This window comes from Oncorhynchus mykiss, chromosome 28, assembly GCF_013265735.2.
Source record: "Oncorhynchus mykiss isolate Arlee chromosome 28, USDA_OmykA_1.1, whole genome shotgun sequence".
NCBI lineage: Eukaryota > Metazoa > Chordata > Actinopteri > Salmoniformes > Salmonidae > Oncorhynchus > Oncorhynchus mykiss.
The window spans coordinates 34,571,703-34,597,912 of record NC_048592.1 but is presented as its reverse complement, the minus strand read 5'-3'; the positions used below and the strand labels follow the sequence as shown (position 1 = coordinate 34,597,912).

At 43.7% G+C, this 26,210-nt stretch overlaps 1 protein-coding gene across 2 annotated transcripts in view; it reads left to right on the top strand.

Annotated features, from left to right (window-relative positions):
- Window positions 1-25,880, top strand: part of LOC110508232 (serine/arginine repetitive matrix protein 2-like) — a 32,100-nt gene extending 6,220 nt beyond the window's left edge. For both annotated transcript variants that reach the window (XM_036966883.1, XM_036966882.1), the window contains 5 exons: window positions 7,744-8,036; window positions 15,900-16,979; window positions 22,021-23,706; window positions 24,866-24,963; window positions 25,077-25,880. In XM_036966883.1, coding sequence (XP_036822778.1) covers window positions 7,745-8,036; window positions 15,900-16,979; window positions 22,021-23,706; window positions 24,866-24,963; window positions 25,077-25,310 — 3,390 coding nt within the window. In that variant the 5' untranslated portion in view covers window position 7,744 and the 3' untranslated portion in view covers window positions 25,311-25,880. The remainder of the gene's footprint in view (window positions 1-7,743; window positions 8,037-15,899; window positions 16,980-22,020; window positions 23,707-24,865; window positions 24,964-25,076) is intronic.
- Window positions 25,881-26,210: the final 330 nt, after the last annotated feature.

Genomic DNA, 26,210 nt, shown 5'->3' with positions numbered 1-26,210 from the left:
AGAGTAGTGTTAGGGTAGCCTGGTCTCAGGTCTGTTTGTGTCGTATAGCCATAGGACCATAGGACTTGGCAAGATAGCACAAACAGATGACAGCGGCCACAGCAGCACAAACAGATCTGGGACCAGGCTAGAATTAGGGGGATTGTGATCATAAAATCGATGAATGAGCCCACGTTCACTATTGGATATAAATACACTAAGTGTGTGGTTTGTGTATAGTTGTTTTTAACATAGGACCTATCAACAGAACTATAGGCAAGGTTACACTGTCAGGCCCTGGCCATAGAGAGGCTTTTTATTCTCTATTTTGGTTAGGCCAGGGTGTGACTAGGGTGGGCGTTCTATGTTCGTTTTTCTATGTTTTTCTATTTCTCTGTTTTTGGCCGGGTGTGGTACTCAATCAGGGTCAGCTGCCTGTCGTTGTCTCTGATTGAGAACCATACTTAGGCAGCCTGTTTTCCCACTATGAGTTGTGGGTAGTTATTTTCTGTTTAGTGTGTGTTGCACCTGACGGAGCTGGTTCAGTTGTGCCTTTTGTTATCTAGTGTTCAGTTATATTTAATAAAATGCCGAACACGTACCACGCTGCACCTTGGTCCTCACCTTCTTCCACCAACGACAATCGTTACATACGTGTTAACTGGGTAATGATGGAAGATATGTGATCCAAAACTCAAAACCAGGCATACATGTTCACTAACTGAAAGTCGGTCATTTCAGTCGTTTGATACATTGTTTTTATAAAACAGTCCTACAAAACGTTGGAACATCTTGCAAATGTTTTTTTGTCCTCTTTCGCTCTCTGTCCCGATGAAAGCGAATATGTAGCGGCACCACGTGGGCATCTGAAAGCTCAGCGAATAGCAAGCGGGCGCACCACGTGGGCATCTGAAAGCTCAGCGAATAGCAAGCGGGCGCACCACATGGGCATCTGAAAGCTCAGCGAATAGCAAGCAGGTGCACCACGTGGGCATCTGAAAGCTCAGCGAATAGCAAGCGGGCGCACCACGTGGGCAGCACGTGGAGACCACAAGCCTTGGTTGTGTGTCAACAAGTAGGCGCTGTGGAGTCGAAGTGTGTGGTTCGCCAGTGATAGATCATAGCAGACTCCGTGGATATAGAGCTGGTGGGGTCTGCTTGTGTGTGTCTGTGTGTGCTTTCTAATGCTACATGCCGACAGTGGAAGGAGAGTTCCGCGACAGATTCCCTTTCTACATGTTGTCAAAGTCTCTGCAACATCTGAGAGATATGTTTTCAGAGCTGCAACAGTCATCGCTCATCAGCTGTGGCATCAATGATGTCTGGTTACCTTGTTATCTTAAACCTCGTAGGGTATTGATGGCTTTCACCTGAGAGCTGTACTACAAAGCAGGCTCAATGAGTTAGCCAGCTAGCTTTGATGAATAACCACAAATAACTATTGATTTTCTGATTCAATAAGAAAACTAAACTTAGATATGTTTTTTTTTTTTGTTGTTGAGTCAATTATACCGTACCCATTTCAAGTATATCTTCAAAACAATAAATAATAATATTTCAGACTGTTTAGGCACGTTTAGCTGGCTAACTCATTGAACCTGCTTTGTGGTATACCCCACTGGTAAGCTCTGCAAATGTTGTTGAGATTGTTGAGTGTATGCAGAGCCTTAAAGCTTATGGTCATTCAGTCACTTGTTCTGATAGTAAAGCTGACTCCAACTGCAGTTGACTCCTAATATTATAGAGGGGTGTCAGCTGTGTCCTTTTTTTCTATTCGTTATCTGTATACTCACAACACTGTTTATACGAGTACATGTCCATGAGCAAATTCTATTTGAGCAAGTCCACGTTTTCAAGCGCAAAATCCTAGGTCCTTCAGTCATATGATGTAACGTTTTTTTTGTTATGGAGTGTAGAACAAACTCGTATAACTTTTCACTCAAAACACACGGCAAAAGTTAGAGCACACCAAAAAGCGAGTCTGTCATCCTAACTCTGTGTCGATTCCATGGGAGGTGAAAGTGATATCTAGTGTCCCGATATTTCTCTAGCCGTCTCTCAGCTGTTGTCAATGTAAAATATTAATGCCCAGTAGCTAGAGGAAGAATATGAAATGATAGCTGGATTTTTCATGAGGCCTATTAGTAGGTCAATGAGACAACCCATTTTTACAGTAGCTGACAGAGGGAGAGAGAGAGGGTTTGGTGAAAATAGAGAGAGAACAGGAGACCGAAAGAGAGGAGGGGCAGAGAAAAAAAACCCTGTTAGAAGGAGATTAAGTGTGAATTGCTTGCTAGCAGGAGATGTGTTCTGCCTGGTGACAGCTGGAACAGCCACAGGCCAATCAGATCACCACGTCGGGTTTGAGTGAGGAGGTTCTTCCTGCGTGTATTGCCATCCCATTGGTGTTTTCCTTGTATCTGAAGGAGTAGTTATTCACACACACAGGGATATACACACAGGGTTGTAGCTGGGTAGTTCTGGTTCTGGGTCAACAGTTGAGTCTCCGTTTGAACGCACAATACAACACCAACAAACAAACTAACTGTGTGTGTGTGTGTGTGTGTGTGTGTGTGTGTGTGTGTGTGAGGAAAAAGTCTGTGCATATCACTGTGTTTGTTGTCTCACACACACACACACACACACACACACACACACACATACATAAACCCAGTTCTATCACTTGTTGGTGTCGTGTTGTGCGTTCCATGTCCCATAAAGACTCAAGTAGCCTATTTACACAAAACCAGAACTGCCCAATGACAACCCTCCGTCCAACTGTTCCAAGTGCACCTGTGATCTGTGGTCCAGCCAATCACTGGTAAATATCCTATATATAACTCCACCAGTTAAACACTTGACATTAAGTACCACCCTGTTCATGTAAAGCCACATTTCCATATTTCCTGGACGTTTTTTTCAAATTCTAATGTTATTGCGTAGGTTCATGTTATTACGTAGGTTCATGTTATTACGTAGGTTCATGTTATTACGTAGGTTTATGTTATTACGTAGGTTCATGTTATTATGTAGGTTCATGTTATTACATAGGTTCATGTTATTACGTAGGTTCATGTTATTACGTAGGTTTATGTTATTACGTAGGTTCATGTTATTATGTAGGTTCATGTTATTATGTAGGTTATTATGATAATTTCTGCAGACTTGATTAATTAAAGTGCAAAAGCTACGTGATGTGATTTACTACATGGGGAAAACAACTCCTGCCTTTCAGAGACCAGGTTTAGTGTGTTTTATGATTTAAAAAAAGAACAATATAAAAGTTTGCAAAGAGAGTGTTTTGAAAATGTCCACTGTCTGGGCTACATAACATCAGCTAGTGCAAATCTCCTCTGGGCACCAGGCTTAAACAGGAATACACACGGAGAGCCGTGGGATTTTTCTTTCTCTTCCTGATCTTGAAAAAATGCGAGTTCAATGCCACATCTATCATGGGTCTGACTGGTAGCGCTCCACTGTCGTGATTGATGCCCTGAGGTCTTGGGAATCCTCAGGTGATATGTGTGATAGGTTTGACAGCTGGAGGACGGTAGCCGTTATGTCAGCACTCAAGGGAGGTCTGCGGGTTAAGGATGGGAGTTTGAGACTTGAGAGTTGTAGTCTCCTGAGTATGTTTTGGGCGTGCACGTGTGCATTTGTTATGTGGAGCAGTCCGGAGGCTGGTTTTGTGTCTGGTGTCCGTGGATACCCAGTTGCTAGGCAAAGTTAAGCCCCTGATCAGTGACCCCCCCCCCCCCCCCCCAGCACTTGTGAGCACAAATCGTCACTTAAATGTCACAACAATTTTTTTATTTGGACTAAAGCATTGATTTATTGTATGTCATTACTGGATAAACTCTTGGACTTAATGATGAAAACTCCAGTCCAGTGAGGAGTTTGAGTTGTACTTGAGTGCCAACTGAGAAAGATGCACTGAGAAGGAATTACATATTCAACACAGTGTGGACAACGCAAAGCAGTTTCAGTGGCCACTGTGTGAGTTGGTGTGTGCATATGCAAAAAGTGCCCTAGTTGTGTTGTTGGAGAGACAATAGTTGTTCGGCTATTTTGTTATGACGCTAAAGTCTCCAACATTTGGCAGTGAGAGTCAGAAATCTACTCTGTACTCTCTGGCCAGTACAGTCCTGTGACTGTCAAAAGCCCCACCCTGCCACAACAGCCGCTCTATTCAGACCAATCATCCTTGTATTTAAAGGGGGATTGACGGTGGCTGGAGTGGGGGACTTCCATCGTGTCTCTGGGCCTCTGGGTTTTGGGAGCGCTGAGCTAACCGTGCGCAGAGTTAAACACAAATCAATGGCAACCCACACACACACACACACACACACACACACACACACACACACACACACACACACACACACACACACACACACACACACGCACACACACACACATCCCAGTAGACCACTGTGTGCTATTCCAGAGGGAAGGACTGTTTTAAGTTTTTTAAAGCTGGAATCCTTCATGGTGAAACAGCCACTTCTGTTAGAGATATTACAACAACCAAGAAGTTAGTGCAAACAACAAACACAGTTTTCCCCTCTGACGTCATCGCACGTGTGATAGAAGAGTCCAATATGTACAGATTGTTGTTTTACCACGCTGCATGATAAAACAATAACCAATATGTACAGATTGTTGTTTTACCACGCTGCATGATAAAACAATAACCAATATGTACAGATTGTTGTTTTACCATGCTGCATGATAAAACAATAACCAATATGTACAGATTGTTGTTTTACCATGCTGCACGATAAAACAATAACCAATATGTACAGATTGTTGTTTTACCATGCTGCACGATAAAACAATAACCAATATGTACAGATTGTTGTTTTACCATGCTGCATGATGTTTCTCAGCTCAGCAACTAAAACAATAACCAATATGTACAGATTGTTGTTTTACCATGCTGCATGATAAAACAATAACCAATATGTACAGATTGTTGTTTTACCATGCTGCACGATGCTTCTCAGCTCAGCAACTAAAACAATAACCAATATGTACAGATTGTTGTTTTACCATGCTGCATGATAAAACAATAACCAATATGTACAGATTGTTGTTTTACCATGCTGCATGATAAAACAATAACCAATATGTACAGATTGTTGTTTTACCATGCTGCATGATAAAACAATAACCAATATGTACAGATTGTTGTTTTACCATGCTGCATGATAAAACAATAACCAATATGTACAGATTGTTGTTTTACCATGCTGCATGATAAAACAATAACCAATATGTACAGATTGTTGTTGTACCATGCTGCATGATAAAACAATAACCAATATGTACAGATTGTTGTTGTACCATGCTGCATGATAAAACAATAACCAATATGTACAGATTGTTGTTTTACCACGCTGCATGATAAAACAATAACCAATATGTACAGATTGTTGTTTTACCACGCTGCATGATAAAACAATAACCAATATGTACAGATTGTTGTTTTACCACGCTGCATAATAAAACAATAACCAATATGTACAGATTGTTGTTTTACCATGCTGCATAATAAAACAATAACCAATATGTACAGATTGTTGTTTTACCATGCTGCATAATAAAACAATAACCAATATGTACAGATTGTTGTTTTACCATGCTGCATAATAAAACAATAACCAATATGTACAGATTGTTGTTTTACCATGCTGCATAATAAAACAATAACCAATATGTACAGATTGTTGTTTTACCACGTTGCATAATAAAACAATAACCAATATGTACAGATTGTTGTTTTACCACGCTGCATGATAAAACAATAACCAATATGTACAGATTGTTGTTTTACCACGCTGCATGATAAAACAATAACCAATATGTACAGATTGTTGTTTTACCATGCTGCATAATAAAACAATAACCAATATGTACAGATTGTTGTTTTACCATGCTGCATAATAAAACAATAGCCAATATGTACAGATTGTTGTTTTACCATGCTGCATAATAAAACAATAACCAATATGTACAGATTGTTGTTTTACCACGCTGCATGATAAAACAATAACCAATATGTACAGATTGTTGTTTTACCACGCTGCATGATAAAACAATAACCAATATGTACAGATTGTTGTTTTACCACGCTGCATGATAAAACAATAACCAATATGTACAGATTGTTGTTTTACCACGCTGCATGATAAAACAATAACCAATATGTACAGATTGTTGTTTTACCATGCTGCATAATAAAACAATAACCAATATGTACAGATTGTTGTTTTACCATGCTGCATAATAAAACAATAGCCAATATGTACAGATTGTTGTTTTACCATGCTGCATAATAAAACAATAACCAATATGTACAGATTGTTGTTTTACCACGCTGCATGATAAAACAATAACCAATATGTACAGATTGTTGTTTTACCACGCTGCATGATAAAACAATAACCAATATGTACAGATTGTTGTTTTACCACGCTGCATGATAAAACAATAACCAATATGTACAGATTGTTGTTTTACCACGCTGCATGATAAAACAATAACAGCGGTGGGCCATTGGCGCTGTTTCCCCCTAATGCAGATTCCACCTTTAAACATACATCTTTGTCACAGTAACTAACTACATCTGTTTACTCTTTTTGAGTGTTATGAAGTTAAATAAAGACAGTCGCACACTCTATATTTAAGCAGAAAGGCCAGAGGAGGTGTGGTATGTGGCTAATATACCACGACTAAGGACTGTTCATACGCACAACGCAACGCGGAGTACCTGGATACAGCCCTTAGCCGTGGTGTATTGGTCACATACCACAAACCCCGTGAGGTGCCTTATTGCTGTTATAAACTGGTTACCAACGTAATTACAGCAGTAAAAATACATGTTTTGTCATACCCATGGCATACGATCCCATATACCACGCCTGTCAGCCAATCAGCATTCAGAGCTCAAACTACCCAGTTTATAAATATATTTAAAGAAAAGCAAATTTTTTGGTCCATTAAAACAACATCAAATTGATCAGAAATACAGTGTAGACATTGTTAATGTTGTAAATGAATATTGTAGCTGGAAACGGCTGATCTTTAATGGAATATCTACATAGACGTACAGAGGCCCATTATCAGCAACCATCACTCCTGTGCTCCAATAGCACGTTGTGTTAGCTAATCCAAGTAATTTTAAACAAGGCTAATTGATCATTTGAAAACCCTTTTGCAACTACTGTATGCTAGCACAGCTGAAAACTGTTGTTCTAATTAAAGAAGAAATAAAAATGGGCTTTAGACTAGTTGAGTATCTGGAGCATCAGCATTTGTGGGTTCGATTACAGGCTCAAAATGGCAAGGAACAAGGAACTTTCTTCTGAAACTTGTCAGTCTATTCTTGTTCTGAGAAATGAAGGACTTTTCCTAGTGACCCCAGACTTTTGAATGGTAGTGTATATATAAACTCCCAGTGATTTATTGGGTGAAACACAGATGTTTCAGCATCACTGTGCCTTCCTCAATAAGCATTTATGCCGAAACGTTGGTCCTTCTTCTGACACCACCTGGTCTACAGGTTCTGGATGGCAGGGAGCTCAGCCTCAGTGATGTTCTGGGGCGTGCGTACTACCCACCTGTAGCGCCTTGCGGTCGGATGCTAAGTAGTTGACATTCCAAGCAGTGATGCAGCCAGTCAAGATGCTGTCAATAGTATAGCCATTCGTCATGTATCATAACAAACATTTCTCTCTCTCTCCCTCTCTCTCTCTCTGTCAGGATGGGCGAAGAGGTGGTGACCGAGGAGAAGCACCTGCACATGGGCTCCATGACCATGCCAGCCCCCCCGCAGCTTGCTTGCGGGCCGGGCTTTGCCGTGCGCTCCCAGTCACTACACTCGGTGGGCGGGGGCAGTAACGATGGTGGGGAGGAGGAGATGGGCAGCCCTACCTCCCGTAAGCAGCCCCCACCCAAACCCAGGAGGGACCCGGCTACCAAGCTGAGCATTTCCTCTGAGACAGTGGAGCACAGCCCCACCTTGGTCTGCAGGGGCTGCAGGGTAAATTCGGATGGTAAGTGTTGAACAACGAGACTAGATACGCAAACATAGCCTGTAACTCAAGTAGCTAGGGGAAGACAGGCCTACTAAACCGCTATGAGAGATGCTACTTAACGCACAACTACGCAAACAAACAAGACCATTATGCAACAACCAACAATCACAGGAAAATACTACACAACTACAACAAATAATGATGCGTACCATACAGCTAAGAAAACAAACTACACAGCTAAATAATGCTGTGTACCACACAGCTAGGAAAACAAACTACACGACAACACAAAACTAAGCCAACATTCTATTCAACTACAGAAAAAAACGACCCAATATGCACCGGGTGGTGTACACTGAGTGAACAAAACATCATGAACACCTGCTCTTTCCATGACATAGTCTGACCACGTGAAAGCGATGATCCCTTATTGATGTTATTTGTTAAAACCACTTCAATCAGTATAAATGAAGATTAGGATTGTGTATGTGTGACATTCAGAGGGTGAATGGGCAAGACAAAAGATGTAAGTGCCTATGAACAGGGTATGGTAGTAGGTGCCAGGCGCACCGGTTTGTGTCAAGAACTGCAACGCTGCTGGGTTATTCACACTCAACAGTTTACCGTGTATCAATAATGGTCTACCACCCAAAGGACATGACTTAATTGTGGGAAGCATTAGAGTCAACATGGGCCAGCATCCCTGTGGAATGCTTTCGAAAACCTTGTAGAATCCATGCAGTCTCTAAGGGCTAAGCTGTAAACAAATGAAACGTCAGCAGCAGTGAGATTGAATGAGCCGAGCAGCCAGAGTGCAGTGTACACGAGGTTGAGTGCAGTGTACATGAGGTTGAGTGCAGTGTATATGAGGTTGAGTGCAGTGTACATGAGGTTGAGTGCAGTGTACATGAGGTTGAGTGCAGTGTATATGAGGTTGAGTGCAGTGGACATGAGGTTGAGTGCAGTGTACATGAGGTTGAGTGCAGTGTACATGAGGTTGAGTGCAGTGTACATGAGGTTGAGTGCAGTGAACATGAGGTTGAGTCCAGTGTACACGAGGTTGAGTGCAGTGTACATGAGGTTGAGTGCAGTGTACATGAGGTTGAGTGCAGTGTATATGAGGTTGAGTGCAGTGTACATGAGGTTGAGTGCAGTGTACATGAGGTTGAGTGCAGTGTACATGAGGTTGAGTCCAGTGTACATGAGGTTGAGTCCAGTGTACATGAGGTTGAGTGCAGTGTACATGAGGTTGAGTGCAGTGTACATGAGGTTGAGTGCAGTGTACATGAGGTTGAGTGCAGTGTACATGAGGTTGAGTGCAGTGTACATGAGGTTGAGTCCAGTGTACATGAGGTTGAGTCCAGTGTACATGAGGTTGAGTCCAGCCATGTGGATGAACAAATCAAACATTGTCTTCTAGTGAGTGTGGCTCTGCTCAGGTCATTCAAACCCACTGCTCCTGATGGCCATAAATGATGTTTATGTAGGCCTACATTTATTTTCAGCCCAGGTGGCCAATGTTTGTTACAATCATTGGATGTTGGATGTGCGTACAGACTTTTATTTCATCATAGGGAGTCCTTTAGGGCCATGGGGCTGCCTTCAGGGCCATGGGGCTGCCTTCAGGGCCATGGGGCTGCCTTTAGGGCCATGGGGCTGCCTTCATGGCCATGGGGCTGAATTCAGGGCCATGGGGCTGCCTTCAGGGCCATGGGGCTGCCTTCAGGGCCGTGGGGCGTCCTTCAGGGCCATGGGCTGCCTTCGGGGCCATGGGCTGCCTTCGGGGCCGTGGGGCTGCCTTCGGGGCCGTGGGGCTGCCTTTAGGGCCGTGGGGCTGCCTTTAGGGCCGTGGGGCTGCCTTTAGGGTCGTGGGGCTGCCTTTAGGGCCATGGGGCGGCCAGTAGCAGTGCGTAGGTAAAATCACTGGGGAAGCCAGTGAGTTGTGATAATTGTGTTGTTTACTCTATAACCTGTTAGTTCATATGCCTTGACACTGTGATATATACGGTGCCTTCGGAAAGTATTCAGACCCCTTGAATTTTTCCACATTTTGTTAGGCTACAGCCTTACTCAAAAATGTATTCAATGTTTATTTCCCTCATCAATCTACACACAATACCCCATAATGACAAAGCAAAAACACTTGCAAATGTAAAAAAACAAGACAATAATGAAATAGCACATTTACATAAGTATTCAGACCCTTTACTCAGTACTTTGTTGAAGCACCTTTGGCAGCAATTACAGCCTTGAGTCTTCTTGGGTATGACATTACAAGCTTGGCACACCTGTATTTGGGGAGTTTCTCCCATTCCTCTCTGCATATCCTCTCAAGCTCTGTCAGGTTGGATGGGGAGTGTTGCTGCACAGCTATTTGCAGGTCTCTCCAGAGATGTTCGATCGGGTTCAAGTCAAGGCACTGGCTGGGCCACTCAAGGACATTCAGAGACTTGTCCCAAAGTCATGTCTTGGCTGTGTGCTTAGGGTCGTTGTCCTGTTGGAAGGATGAACCTTCGCCCCAGTCTAAGGTCCTAAGCGCTCTGGAGCAGGGTTTCATCAAGGATCTCTCTGTACTTTCCTCCGTTCATCTTTGCCACTGAAAAACACGCCCACAGCATGATGCTGCCGCCACCATTTTAAATGTATTTAAATGTATTTAACCTTTATTTAACGAGGCAAGTCCGTTAAGAATACATTCTTATTTACAACGACGGCATAGGAACAGTGGGTTAACTGCCTTGTTCAGGGGCAGAACGACAGATTTTGACCTCGTCAGCTTGGGGATTCAATCTAGCAACATTTCAGTTACTGGCCCAACACTCTAACTACTAGGCTACCATGCTTCACCATAGGGATGGTGCCAGGTTTCCTCCAGACGCGACGCATTCAGGCCAAAGAGTTCAATCTTGGTTTCATCAGACCAGATAATCTAGTGTCGCATGGTCTGAGAGTCTTTAGGTGCCTTTTGACAACTCCAAGCGGGCTGTCCTGTGCCTTTTACTGAGGAGTGGCTTTCGTCTGGCCACTCTACCATAAAGGCCTGATTGGTGGAGTGCTGCAGAGATGGTTGTCCTTCTGGAAGGTTCTCCCATCTCCACAGAGGAACTCTAGAGCTCTGTCAGAGTGACCATCGGGTTCTTGGTCACCTCCCTGACCAAAGCCCTTCTCCCCCGATTGCTCTGTTTGGCTGGGCGGCCGCTCTAGGAAGACTATTGGTGGTTCCAAACTTCTTCCATTTAAGAATGATGGAGGCCACTGTGTTCTTGGGGACCTTCAATGCTGCAGAAATGTTTTGGTACCCTTCCACAGATCTGTGCCTCGACACAATCCTGTCTCGGAGCTCTATGAACAATTCCTTCGACTTCATGGCTTGGGTTTTGGCTCTGACATGCACTGTCAATGTGGGACCTTATATAGACAGGTGTGTGCCTCTCTAAATCATGTCCAATCGATTGACTTTACCACAGGTGGACTTCAATCAAGTTGTACAAACATCTCAAGGATGATCAATGGAAACAGCTCAATTCCGAGTCTCATAGCAAATGGTCTGAATACTTATGTAAATAAGGCATTTCTGTTTTTTTATTTTAAACATTTGCCCAAATTTCTAACAACCTTTTTTCGCTTTGTCATTATGGGGTATTGTGATGTCATTATGGGGTATTGTGATGTCATTATGGGGTATTGTGTGTTGATTGCTCAGGCTTTGTATTTATTTAATCAATTTTAGAATAAGGCTGTAACATAACAAAATGTGGAAAAAGTCAAGGGGTCAGAATATTTTCCGAAGGCACTGTATGCCTAAGGCCAAGACAATAAGAAGACACAGTGGCAGAATAAATTCAACCACACCTTTGTATCATCACAAAACCGGAGAGCAACCTCTGTCTGGTGAAGTCCACAAAGCATATTGCATGTAACAAACAGTTACATGACCTACAGAATGGTCCAACAAGTTAATGTTTCTGACATTTTTGGACCACTAAACAACTATTGATTTCCAACCACGTCGAGTCTCAAAGAAAACAGGAGCTGCCTCCCCTATTCCAGCACTATTTCAACTTCAACATTTAAACATGATCAAATCACCTCTGCTTAGTCTAATACAGTGACAAGTAAAATATAACAAAAACGATTTAGTCCAGTCAATGTAATCTATATATGATGTGGCTTTCCATGGTTCTGGTGTGTGTGTGTGTGTGTGTGTGTGTGTGTGTGTGTGTGTGTGTGTGTGTGTGTGTAGAAAAAATATATTAACTCAGTATCACACTGTCATACTGTACACTTTTAGTTTTTGTTGTCCTAGGCTACCTGGATAAAATGCTTACTCACTAGCCTAACTTCCTTCCATGGGCAATGTTAGCTAGTTAACATTAGCCTTCTACATCTAGCTACATGTTGAACTTCCATCCTCTCAGTCCAGGGGCACAATTGATGAATTCATGGTTGGATCAGAATTGTCGTTATAGTCATTGGCCAGTATGGAGAATTAAGCAAAACCACAAGGCCAAATCCCTATCTCTATCCATGGCTAATTTAGGAAAGGGAAATGTTTTGCTAGCCAGACACCGGAGGACAACAACCCAATAATTCAAGTTGTTTCTGTCAATCATGTATTTCTATCGATGCGATGTAATAGGAGTGAAGCCAAATCCAAACTCGTTTCCCTTGACACTTTTTTTTATGGTGCGCCAGGACCAATCACAGTTGAGCTCACTCAGTTTAGCTCAACGATGATTGGCTATTAATTTATTTTTTTTAAATATCAAAGGAGGCCAAATGCTCTCTGGCTTCCGTTGCCTTCAATGCTACAGGCGGCAACAATGTCATACTCTTTATGACCAGACAGCATCAGATACATGGCATACACATACAGTAACAGAGGGGCGCTGTTTCTCTCTCTCTAATGCTTTCTCCTGTGAGATACATTCATCCTCTTGCGAATTGAAGGAAAATTATGAAACACAGAGAGAAAGAGAACTTTTTTTCTTGCTGCATTTTTGGTGAAGCCTGTCTTCCCTTGGCATCCATGAATACACGCCTGGGGGGCTGCCTGCAAACATGGGACTGCTGGTTAGCAAGATTTAATTTGGGCCTTCTCCTCTCCACATGGACATGGCGCAGTTCTAGTATCTGTGTTCTACAGTATCTGCATTCTGCGTTCTACAGTATCTGCATTCTGCGTTCTACAGTATCTGCATTCTGCGTTCTACAGTATCTGCATTCTGCGTTCTACAGTATCTGCATTCTACAGAATTTGTGTTCTGCATTCTACAGTATCTGCGTTCTACAGAATCTGCGTTCTACAGAATCTGCGTTCTACAGTATCTGCATTCTACAGTATCTGCTCATCTGTTTTCTTCGTAAAGCTTTTTAAAAGCCCGCAAAGACCTTTTTACATATGGCAAAGGAATTTGCGGTCACACCTGAAAAGAGAACAGGGTCAGTTTCCTGATAGCTTAGGCTTATGTGTGTTTTAACATGATGCATCTTTCCTACAAACGGACGGAGATGTCAAATGCGTTTCCCAAAAACATCACGCAGAGAGAAAGGTTGCTAAGTGCGTTGTGTGTCGATACTGATAGGATCGAAAGAAAGGAAGCGCTGCTCTCGGATCAGTTTTCTCCATTCAAATCTTTCCTTAAACATTATAATTATTTCCCAATACTGACAACAGATCAGCCCCTAGAGAGATATTCTCACATATACGGCTGCAAATATTGAGGCGGCTTATTCTAATGCTTACCCAGTAAAAACTGCACTAATACACCAATTTGGCACCTCATTGCACACGTTGTCACACATCATGAAATATGTTGAGACAAATTACAGACAGTAGCCTACAAGTAGCTAAATAAACCTCAATTGATTAACATGGAATGTATTTCAATGGGATTGAAATAGATTACTGTTTATATTTGAATGCAGAGTCATCTCGGTTTTCATTTGAAGTTATCTATTTTTTTTAAATACGTCCCTTGTTAGTATTAAATTGCAAAGACATTCGCAACTTTGTATTTGACTGTCAACTTTGTTCTGATGTTATCGCAGTCACATAGACATGTTTAGCGGAGATCTTCTGTGTATGAAGTGGACAAAAAAAAAGCATCTGACGACGCATTTAGCTGTTCTACTGGTCTGAGCCAACCGTTTAGATTACGAGCGTTTTCACGTGCAACTTTAATAGCGATGGTTATTTGGGAGAAAGCTCTGAGATTTAACGACGCTCCTACGACGGTTCTTACGATGAACTTAAGCCTTAAAATGTTATTGGGGAAACTGGGCCCTGATCTTCATGTCCTGGCGTGAGCCGTTTAGTTTAGCCTTTATCCTCATCACGTAGATGAAAGTAATGTTCTCCGAAAAGTGTAAGAGGACACTGCCAACTGTTACATGTTCACCTGCATTTACTAATAACAGTGGATCTCAAATGAAAACAGAGGAATGAAACGAATGATGGGAGTGGGACACATTGGAAAATGAGATGGTGATAGAAAACGTAAGTAGAAAGTGTAGAGACATTTTAGCATCTCTGATCAGATACGATTTGTTTTTACTTCATTCAAATCAAATGTTATTGGTCACATATACATATATTCAGCGGATGTTGCTGTGAGCGTGGCGAAATGCTTGTAATACTGTAAAAGCAGTAGTGTGGCCTTGCGGTTGGTTACTGGTTAGGGATGTAAACTAACGGAGCATAAGCACCCAACTATAAACTCAATCGCCGTGCAGCTGTACAAATATAGGCCTATGTCATGTAGCATGTAAACAACAAGATACTTTGACAAAACAGAAACCACCTGCTGATCAAGGAAACAACAAGTGCTGCAAAATGATCAAGGCTATTGAAGTAATATAATATATAATATAGATTTAAGGGGCTGTGAGAGACTTAAGGGTGAATATACAGTCGCATTTGATCGCGTTGCAGTTTGACGCGTATGCCATTGTGACGCTTGGTTCGGGAGTTGCCCTGACTGCCTCAGATTGGAGGGGATCCCCGTGTGCACACAGTTCTTCTCCTGCGCCACAGCAACCATCCCACAGAAACAAGACCCCCCCCCCCGTAGCCCGACCAATCAGAACGACAGCAGGCAGCGTGTGCCAATGAGGCGGCGGCAACGGGTGGAGCTCTAAGCCGTCCAGGCCAATCGCTGTCTGAGTGTGGGTGTGTCCCTCACCGAGGGGAGGGTTTTTATGTGAGCCAGATCTGGTTCTGAGCAGAGCAGGGGGAGGGACCAGTCAGAGGCAGAATTCATTCAGGAGAAGCGACTGACCTAGATTCCATTTCCCCCAGGATGGAGAGAGGGTGTGGGTAAACACATCCACTACTACAGATCTCAAGATCCACCATGCAACCCAGTTAGTATAATGATAGTAATAATAACAAGCCATCCGAGTACAGAGACACAAATTACACTGAGACATCTGTACACACATTGGACCACAGCTTGCTGAGCTCAAATCTCTTATCGTCACCTCAGGCTGAGATGGCTAAAAAGAATCTCCCCTTATCGCCTCATTATCCGGTTGAGATGCATGGAATGGTGCTGTGATATAAAGCCCTGTTACATTGACAAACAGTGAGTGTGCAGCCTGTGTTTTGGTCTTGTTTGCCTGTATGTGTGTGTAGTGGAATGTGAGTATGTCGTGGTTGGATTAATGTTGAGGGTGTATTTGAAATGTATGAAAGGGATAAAGTGTGTGTGTGTCATAGAGAGGAGCCCCTGGGACTGTTTCTGTATGTAGTCATGTATCAAATATATCTGACTCAATGAATGTCGTTCAGCTACTGTGACCTAATACCATGTAACATGTACAATACAACGATGAGGTTTATGCTGATTGGCTGAACGCTTTTGTTTTCTGTTCTTTCAGCGCCACAAGGCTGCGGAGAAGACTGCAAGAGGGTCCCTCCGCCCAAACCCAGGAGGAACCCCAAAACGCAGCTGAGCACCTCCTTTGATGATTCCTGCATCAGGAAGCACATTGGCTCCAAGAGTCACTCCCCCTCTGCCGAGTGCGAGCGCAACCCCTCTCCGCCGAGCGACGAGAGTCCCAGCCACCACTCCGACTCGGATGAGCCTGTCTACATCGAGATGGGCGCCAGTGTTGGGGGCGGCGGGCACACAGAGGCGCCCAAGAGTGAGGACGAGGAGCTGGGAGAGTCTGTGTACGAGGAGATGAAGTACCCTCTCCTGGATGATATGGACTACTGCTGGGAACCCCCAGGGTGCCGCTCCGCCTGCCCCATCCCGGCGCTCCTGGACCCAGAGTCTCTCAACCGCTGCTCCACCCCGCGTAACATTCCCCTATGCGACATCCCTGCGCCGTTTCCCAACTTGCTCACCCACCGGCCGCCCCTCCTGGTGTTCCCCCCTGCGCCGGCCCAGTACTCGCCAAACTCGGACGAGTCCCCGCTCACCCCTCTGGATCCACTGACGAAGCTGCCCATGATGGACAACCCCTGCGCCTACAACAAGTCTCCCACCTCCTCTTCTGAGCCCCCCCTGGCGCACCTTCGCAGGGAGCTGACAGCCACGCCCACCCTGACAGTGTCGGGTCGCTCGTCGGCTCCGCCCCTGCCCTGCACCCTCTACAAGTCCTCAGCCTCCTCAGCCCACGGTTATCAGCGCAGCCACTCAGCCTGCCCCTCTCCCGTCAGCATGGGCCGCTGCCTCACGCCGCTTAGCCTGATGCGCACACCGCCCTTCGACGCCCCCATGCCCCTCACGGGCGGGCTGCCGTGCAGCGCCTCCACCACGCCCCATGGAAAGGGCTCGCCCCCACAGGACTGCATAGCTGGGGGCAGGCTGCATGGGTCGATGCAGAACGTATCCACGGGACGCTCACGCACACCGACCAGCCCCCTGGACGAGCTGACCAACCTGTTCACCGCCGGCCGGAACATGATGAAGAAGAACACCGGTGGGAGAAAGTCCAAGGAGCCCGGGGAGAGTGAGTGTCAATCAATCATTCAGTCAATACATCAATCAGTCAATACATCACACCATCATCTATTTGTCACTATAGTTACAGTCAGTCAATACATCACATCATCTATTTGTTACTATAGTTACAGAATCAGTCAATACATCACATCATCTATTTGTTACTGTAGTTACAGAATCAGTCAATACATCACATCATCTATTTGTTACTATAGTTACAGAATCAGTCAATACATCACATCATCATCTATTTGTTACTATAGTTACAGAATCAGTCAATACATCACATCATCTATTTGTTACTGTAGTTACAGAATCAGTCAATACATCACATCATCTATTTGTTACTATAGTTACAGAATCAATCAATACATCACATCATCATCTGTGTTACTATAGTTACAGAATCAGTCAATACATCACATCATCTATTTGTTACTATAGTTACAGAATCAGTCAATACATCACATCATCTATTTGTTACTATAGTTACAGAGTCAGTCAATACATCACATCATCTATTTGTTACTATAGTTACAGAATCAGTCAATACATCACATCATCTATTTGTTACTATAGTTACAGAGTCAGTCAATACATCACATCATCTATTTGTTACTGTAGTTACAGAATCAGTCAATACATCACATCATCTATTTGTTACTATAGTTACAGAATCAGTCAATAGCTACATAGAGGTGGAGCAACAAAATAGTTACTCCATGTGTATCCAGTCTGATCCAATATGATATATATATAACCCACACAGTGTAACATTGACACATTGACTCACAAAAAAAAAACAGCAATGTTTATTTAAATTTGAATGAAATTAGTTGTTAGTGGTCTCATCCACGTCGTATCAACGTAACCCCCTTTTCATCTGGTAAAACAACTTCCAATCCCTCTAAAGTAGGAGATGCTGCTGATAGCAGGATTGCAGGCTATGCCATGGGTGTTTTGTGGCTATTTGCAAGCATTTCCTCTATGAGCCTGTTTAATCTAGGCCCACCGAATGTAGATTGATACAGATCATATGATTTAATCTGGCAGGATTAGAGAGTAGAGCGGCCGGCATTAGGACCTCTCAAACCCCGCAGTGGCATTAAGCCACCACACAGCATTACTGATAAATATGTAAACATCATGTTTAAACACAGGAAGCCAATGTGTCCAGTCCGGGACCCAGACAAAATTACATTAATGGTGAATTCAGATAGGTTCCCAACACCAGAGATTAACACATTTCTATATAACTTCAGAAACTTTTTTTTTTCAATCATGAATTCATATTCATATTTAATTTGTATGCATAATTCTGACATTACTTTTCTCCCCGAATGAACGATCTCTATTGAGACATGGCCTGAAACTTTAATGGGCCTCTGATGCAAAGGAATAAAACATGAATTTGTGTTTAAAACCACGTATTTACACGTTTGTGTTCCTTGATAATGGGCACAGTGAAGTGTGCGAGTGGGTTTTTGTCAGATTGGCAGAAAAGAGCAGCCAATGATTTGGAGAGAGATCTAACATACTATAGCAACTAACTTCATTCGGGGAATTCCCACCAGTTGTGTGCATTTGAATCAATTTAGTTCAAAAATAACTGAGCATGTGTCAATCAATCTGCACTTAACTCCCAGAGCTTCATAGCAACCATCAACTCCAAACCAGTCATAGCAACAGAAGAAGGAGCCTCTGTTATTTCCCTCCCTTAGTGGGCCAATCGCAGTGCAGGTCACGCCCAGCTTCCAACTGATCATGTGCAGACAGTGGGCTCCTGAGAGACAGCCAAGACTTTTACACCTGATCAAAGAGTTATATTCCTCTGTTGGCCCAATCAGCTAGTAGAGATTTAACCAATCAGGGAAACATCTTCACAGTCACCAATCAGGAGAGAGAAAGAACAGTTGCTGACTTCCTGGAATTATACCACAATCTTCTCTGACTGTTGGACATCTTAGTGGTTGTGGCAAATGTTTGCATCTGGCATTTTATGCAATTTCTGTGTATTTCTTTGGCTTGTGGACAAATGTATGCCTATGTAGTAATGTCTTATTGATGCATGGTTCTGATTTGTCCTTTAGCCCCGGGATATGGCTCATAAACCATGTTCACTCACACTATGTAGCGACGGGGGCAATGCTGTGAAGACTACAGTTTTTTTTCTTCTTATTTGTTTCTATTGTTGCACCTGCGTCCGGCCAGCCTATTGGGGCTTACGTAATGACAGGTCCGCTGAGCAACGTTCTATGATTGATCACGTACGGCGTCCTCTCGCTATCCGGGAGGATAGACGATAGAAACACAGCTAGCTAGCATGACCCACTTTTCCTCTGGTTCGTCACCTCTATGAGACGTAACAACAAGCACGCACTGGTGACACGCTAGCCTTGTGATATGGGACTTCTGGGAAAGCAGTAATGCACCATAACGCTCTGCTGGGAATCAACTATGCATGTTCATTTTTTTATTTTTTTTTGCAGAGATTGACCAATGTATTTTATGGAAGGCAGAAAGATGTTAGTCTCTATGTGGGCTGTTGCCTTTTGGTTGTCAAACCGTCGAGGAACGCTCTCTGACTTCCTTTACAAATCTGGACAGAAGAACAGTGTTACCCATAGCAATGTTGTGAATGAGGGATCTAAACGAGAGAGAACATTACAATCATCATATAGGCCTACTTTCACCAAATTCGACAGATTAAGGGTTGCACACATCGCACCGAATGTGGATCGTTTAAAGATCGTCTGCCGATTTTTATGCGAACTGTGTTAAAGGGACATTAATAAAACGTTCAATTTCTTATCATCAATGTCCCCTCTAAACTGCGCGTGTGCTCGCTCACCTCCTCCACGATTGCCGCGCAGTAGACAAGAAATTGAACTTCACTTGAGTTCGCCCCATTAGTTTGCACTTTATAGAATCAACATTATATCACACCCTTTTCATTGCAACAAAACCAAAACAAATCTAACTGCAAAATTGAGTCTGTGATTTTGTTGTAGGCAGAGCCAGAGCGCAACGGAGTAGAATTCTATTGGTGGAGGTCGTTCAATTACCCACGAATGAATGAGCTGCGCATGTGCACATTTGTTGACGTTCTTTTCTAGTTAGCGAGTTATTAGTTAGAGATACCGTTTCCTACAAGAGCACAAAACGTTTAGGCTTATGTCTTAATTAAAGGGGCAGTGTTATTTTGTAAAGTGGTTTCTTGCATCATACAACACAATACAATTTACAGTCACCTATTTGGCCCATGATGTTACAGACCAAGGCAAAAATAATTAATTAATTTCAAGCCCTTCATAATGTAAAAATGTCATTAAAAGTCTCATGCAATGTAGGTCTGCATTAAACACCACACATATACCACTGTAGGCTATATCATAGAAATCACAATCTACAATCTTGTATGGGATTTGCTCCATTGGTTTTTGTTGGTATAGGCCTGCATTATGCTCAAATAGCCACAATAGTCTATTGGCTACTATCCAAAACTGTAAGGGTACAGCCTCAGTGTTCACTGTGTTCATTGTTCCCTCTATCAGCATGTTAAATGTGCAACCAGAGGGGGAAAAAAACTCTTGACCACCTTTACTCCACACACAGAGATGCGTACAAAGCTCTCCTTCGCCCTCCATTTTGCAAATCTGACCATAATTCTATCCTCCTGATTCCTGCTGGCAAGCAAACATTAAAGCAGGAAGCACCAGTGACTAGATCAATACACAAGTGGTCAGATGAAGCAGATGCTAAGCTACAGGACTGTTTTGCTAGCACAGACTCCAATTTGCATACCGCCCCAACAGATCCACAGATGATGCAATCTCTATTGCACTCCACACTACCCTTTCCCACCTGGACAAAAGGAACACCTATGTGAGAATGCTATTAATTGACTACAGCTCAGAGTTCAACACCATAGTGCCCTCAAAGCTCACCAATAAGCTAAGGACCCTGGGACTAGACACCTCCCTCTGCAACTGGATCCTGGACTTCCTGATGGGCCGCCCCCAGGGGGTAAGGGTAGGAAACAACACATCCGCCACGCTGATCCTCAACACAGGGGCCCCTCATGGGTGCTTGCTCAGTCCCCTCCACTGCAGTGGAGCAGGTTGAGAGCTTCAAGTTCCCTGATGTACAAACTAACATGGTCCAAGCACGCCAAGACAGTTGTGAAGAGGGCACGACAAAACCTATTCCCCCTCAGGAGACTGAAATGATTTGTCATGGGTCCTCAGATCCTCAAAAGGTTCTACAACTGCACCATCGAGAGCATCCTGACTGGTTGCATCACTGCTTGGTATGGCAACTGCTCTGCCATCCAACCGCAAGGCACTACAGGGGATGGTGCGTACGGTCCAGTTCATCACTGGGGCCAAGCTTCCTGCCATCCAGGACCTCTATACCAGGCAGTGTCAGAAGGCCCTAAAAATTGTCAAAGACTCCAGCCACCCTAGTCATAGACTGTTCTCTCTGCCACAGCAAGCGGTACCAGAGTGCCACCAAGTCTAGGTCCAAAAGGCTTCTAAACAGCTTCTACCCCAAAGCCATAAGACTCCTGAACACCTAATCAAACCTGTTGGGTTTGGAGCTGGAGATGATGAGCTGGAGATGATGAATATGAAGTTTAAACATTTTGAAATGTCCCTTTTTAAAGTACTTTCAGCCAGCAAATGCTTTTGGTGTGTCTGAGCCCTAACACAGAGAGAAGAAATTGAAATAAGGAAGTATTCAAAGTGGTTACTGGGCCTTTACCTACCCATTGATAATAGCATCTATGCAATTCACACCCTGGATGTCTCCATGGCAACTGGAACAAACAGCATTATATCCCAGCATACCCATAGTTCATAGCTCCCACGGCGCATGGGTGACACCAAGTGGCCGTATAGCGGTAGTGCAGTATGAATACATAGATATTTCAGATGTACTTACATTTTTCATCTTCTTTATGGTATATAGGCTATGTTTACTAGTTATTTTTGTGTGGACATAACTTGGTATTTTACGGTACATTGACTGTTTGTCCTCTGTTACAGCCGAATCCAAGAGTAAGTCTCACAGCGTGTCAAAACGTGATGGCAAGGAGCGGCACAGTCACAAGGAGTCCAAACGGGAGAGTAAGGATCGTAGCAAAGAGTATTCTTCTCACCTGCGCAACACCAAGGACAGGAGCTGTAGCAGCGTGGAGCCGCTGCCCAGGCGATATAGCAAAGACCAAGGTTGTAACAGTGTGGAGCCCTTGCCTATGAAACGGGACAGCAGAGACCGGGGTTGTAACAGTGTGGAGCCCTTGCCTATGAAACGGGACATCAGAGACCGGGGTTGTAACAGTGTGGAGCCCTTGCCTATGAAAATGGACAGTAAAGGCAGAGGTTGTAAAAGTGTGGAACTCCCGCCTGTCAGACGGGACAGTAAAGACAGAAGTGTCCATGGCATGGAGCCGTTACTACAACTGGACAGCAAAGACTCTCCCCGGAATGGTGTCGAGTCCAGACCAGACAGCAAAGACTCTCCCCGGAATGGTGTGGAGTCCAGACACGACAGCAAAGACTCTCCACGGAATGGTGTGGATTCCAGACACGACAGCAAAGACTCTCCCCGGAATGGTGTGGATTCCAGACACGACAGCAAAGACTCTCCCCGGAATGGTGTGGATTCCAGACGCGACAGCAAAGACTCTCCCCGGAATGGTATGGAGTCCAGACACGACAGCAAAGACTCTCCCCGGAATGGTGTGGAGTCCAGACACGACAGCAAAGACTCTCCCCGGAATGGTGTGGAGTCCAAACACGACAGCAAAGACTCTCCCTGGAATGGTGTGGATTCCAGACACGACAGCAAAGACTCTCCCCGGAATGGTGTGGAGTCCAGACACGACAGCAAAGACTCTCCCCGGAATGGTGTGGAGTCCAGACCAGACAGCAAAGAAAGGCTCAGCCACCAGAACCCACCAGAACTTCTACCCAGGCAAGATAGCAAAGACCAAAACAGGAACGGAATTGATTCGAGACATGACCGCAAAGTACGAATGGATCAGCCACCAGAGCTCCTACCAAGGCAAGATAGCAAAGACCGAACCAGGAATGGAATGGATTCGAGACACGAAAGCAAAGAACAAATGAACCAGCCACCAGAGCTTCTACCCAGGGAAGATAGCAAAGACCAAGTCAGGTACGGAATGGATTCGAGACACGACAGCAAAGTACGAATGGACCAGCCACCAGAGCTCCTACCCAGACAAAAATGCAAAGATTCACCCAGAAATGGCATTGAGTGCAGACGTAATGACAAAGACAGAGACAGGGAAAGCTACAGCCTAGAGTCTAGACATGAGGGCAAAGAACAAAGTTACAATGGAATGGAGCCCTTCCCCTTACCCCGACAGGAAATCAAAGAGTCAGACAGAAACGGCCTTGAAGCCAGCAGGCGTAAAAGCAAGGACAGAAGCTGCAATGGCTCAGAGCTGCCCCCCCGGCGCGATAGCTACGGCAAGAGTGCCAATAGGGTAGATCTTAGGTGCGTCAATAAAGACCGGGTTGGTCATAGCTCAGAGGTCTTGCCCAGGCGTGATGTCAGAGATAGGGGGACCTATAGCGTTGAGCAATCAAAAGCACAAGCGAGGAACGGTGTATCAGGGCAACAACAATCATCGACTGCCACACCAACTCGGCATGGGAGACCTGCTGGCAGTCCGCCAATGGGGTTTGGATCTGGCAATACAGGTGAGGATAGCCCAAATGAAATTGCAATCCTTCAACACAACCCGACACCATGAAGTGACTGTGGTAAATTATTTACAGACACTAAACATGTCCTCATCAAGCACAATAATCTGCAAAGTTTAGAAAGATGCTATACTGTTGATTGCAATAACATGCCATTTACTGAGAGTTAGTAGTCTATCCATAATAAAAACAATTTAAAAAAGTGAGCATTCTCTGACTGGCTTGGGTAACTAACATGTATATAACCAAGGTAGTAAGGTTCACAATGGGTAACAACTGGTCGAATCAACATTGTTTCCATGTAATTTCCTCACACAAAAAAATCCATATGATGACGTTGAATCAACTTGGAAAACTGATTGGATTTGCAAAAAGTTATCAATTTGAGGGAATTTTGTATTTTTTTTTCACCCAACTTTGAACCTTAATCCAATGTTGATTTCCCATTAAATTCATGTTAGTTGACATCTGAATTAAATATGCCCAGTGGCTTATTATTGATATTTGAAGTTATTGGCATAAAATAAACCTGCCGAAGTAAACTATATATTTAAAGCATTTATTTAAGCCTACTAGCTGAAAAAAACAATCCAAACATCAGTTTTGCAAGTGCTTGTTAGTTTGGGCAGGCCGGTTTGTAGAATCTCATTGCTTTGATGGAATATAGGTTTTCAGCAATAGGTAAATTGGCTATTGAAATTGGTAGCTAAGTTAAGATAACTATTCAGCGACCCACTGTCGAAGTTAGTCCTCACTACTTTGCTTAAACTATGTGTAGCCTTCTGAATGAGCTTGTTAGCTAGCTAGCTAGACATTGATAATATTTCATATTCTGTGCACACCCTTCACCAGGTGCATGTGCTTTTTGAAACACCGTATAGCCTGAAAAAGCTAGTAGCTTAGGCTAAACAACATTAAAGTAAATTTGATTCCAAGCATTATCTTATAGACAAGACATAAGAACATGGTGAGAGTACAATATTTATTCTGGTCTGAAAAGATGGCAACGGGTATCAAGGCATGTGGTGGGTTTGAGATTGTGTTTAGGCTTTTACAACGGTGTGTTGTTTCACCGTAACGATTTGTTTTGTTGTATGTAAACCGTTAAAGAGTGAGCTCAATTAATGAATTGAAATGCCTTTGTCCCTCTTTGTAGAGCTGAAACCAGCACGTACAAAGTATGGCCACTCCTCCTCTGCCCCAGTTACACCCTCTCCCTTAGGGACCCCACAGAGGCAAGCATCAGAGGCACAGGTAAGTCGATGAAATATAGGCCCCTCCTGCAGACCTGGATAAATATAGATTTGTTTTCTTTCATTCTTGAGATATGCTTGATTTACTTTCCCTGGTTTCCCCACGCGTCCCAGATGCCCTGGAAGTGTGGGGACAGCACCATGCTGGAGCAGATCGAGAGGAAACGCTCCCTGTGCATGGAGATCCGTTCCAGGCAGCAGCCAGACAGGAACACCCCGGACAGGAACCTCTGTAAGCAGGACAGCAAGCCTACCCTCCCCATCTGGGGGAAGAGCAACGGAGCCAAAAAGATCCAGCCTCCCCCCTACCCAACACAAACCACCGTGTTCTGGGACACAGCCATCTGACAATAACCCGCTTGGCCTCACGCCCATCCTCCTTCTGAACTCTGTGCCTTCTGATTGGCCCTCTCCACATCAGAGGTGTCAGGGGCAGCCAATAAGAGCAGGGGGGGGGTCGCTGATGTCAAAGGACAATGGTGGTTACCATAGCAACATTTCTGGTTGTTCAGGTTGTCATTTTTTCTTATCACCAGTGATATTTGATATTTTTCTATTTTGTGTGACTTCGTATGAATAGATATTTTCTAAACAAAAAGCTATGAAGCAGCAAAAAACGATGTAGTTGTAGATCAATCCGATGTAGTTTTTTAAAAATGTTTTTTGTTTTGGTATTTAACATTTTAAAGCATATTCTATCAAGCATAATTCTTTATGCCAAGTGCTCAATTAATTTCCAATGCTAGACGTACTCTTTTGAATGTAGGATATTCTGACAGTCAACACGCTGTCACTGTTGAGGAGTTCAGTTGACATACAATACAATACCTGTCAAAAGTTTGGACACGCCTACTCATTCAAAGGTTTTTCTTTAATTTTTTACAATTTTCTAGGTTGTAGAATAATAGTGAAGATAACAAAACTATGAAATAACACATTGAATAAGGTAGTAACCAAAAAAGTAATTTATATTTGAGATTCTTCAAAGTAGCCACCCTTTGCCTTGATGACACCTATGCACACTCTTGGCATTCTCTCAACCATCTTCACCTGGAATGCTTTTCCAATAGTCTTGAAGGAGTTCCCACATATGCTGAGCACATGTTGGCTGCTTTTCCTTCACTTTGCGGTCTAACTCATCCCAAACCATCTCAATTGGGTTCAGGTCGGGTGATTGTGGAGGCCATCTGATGCAACACTCCATCACTCTACTTTTTGGTCAAATAGCCCTTACACAGCATGGAGATC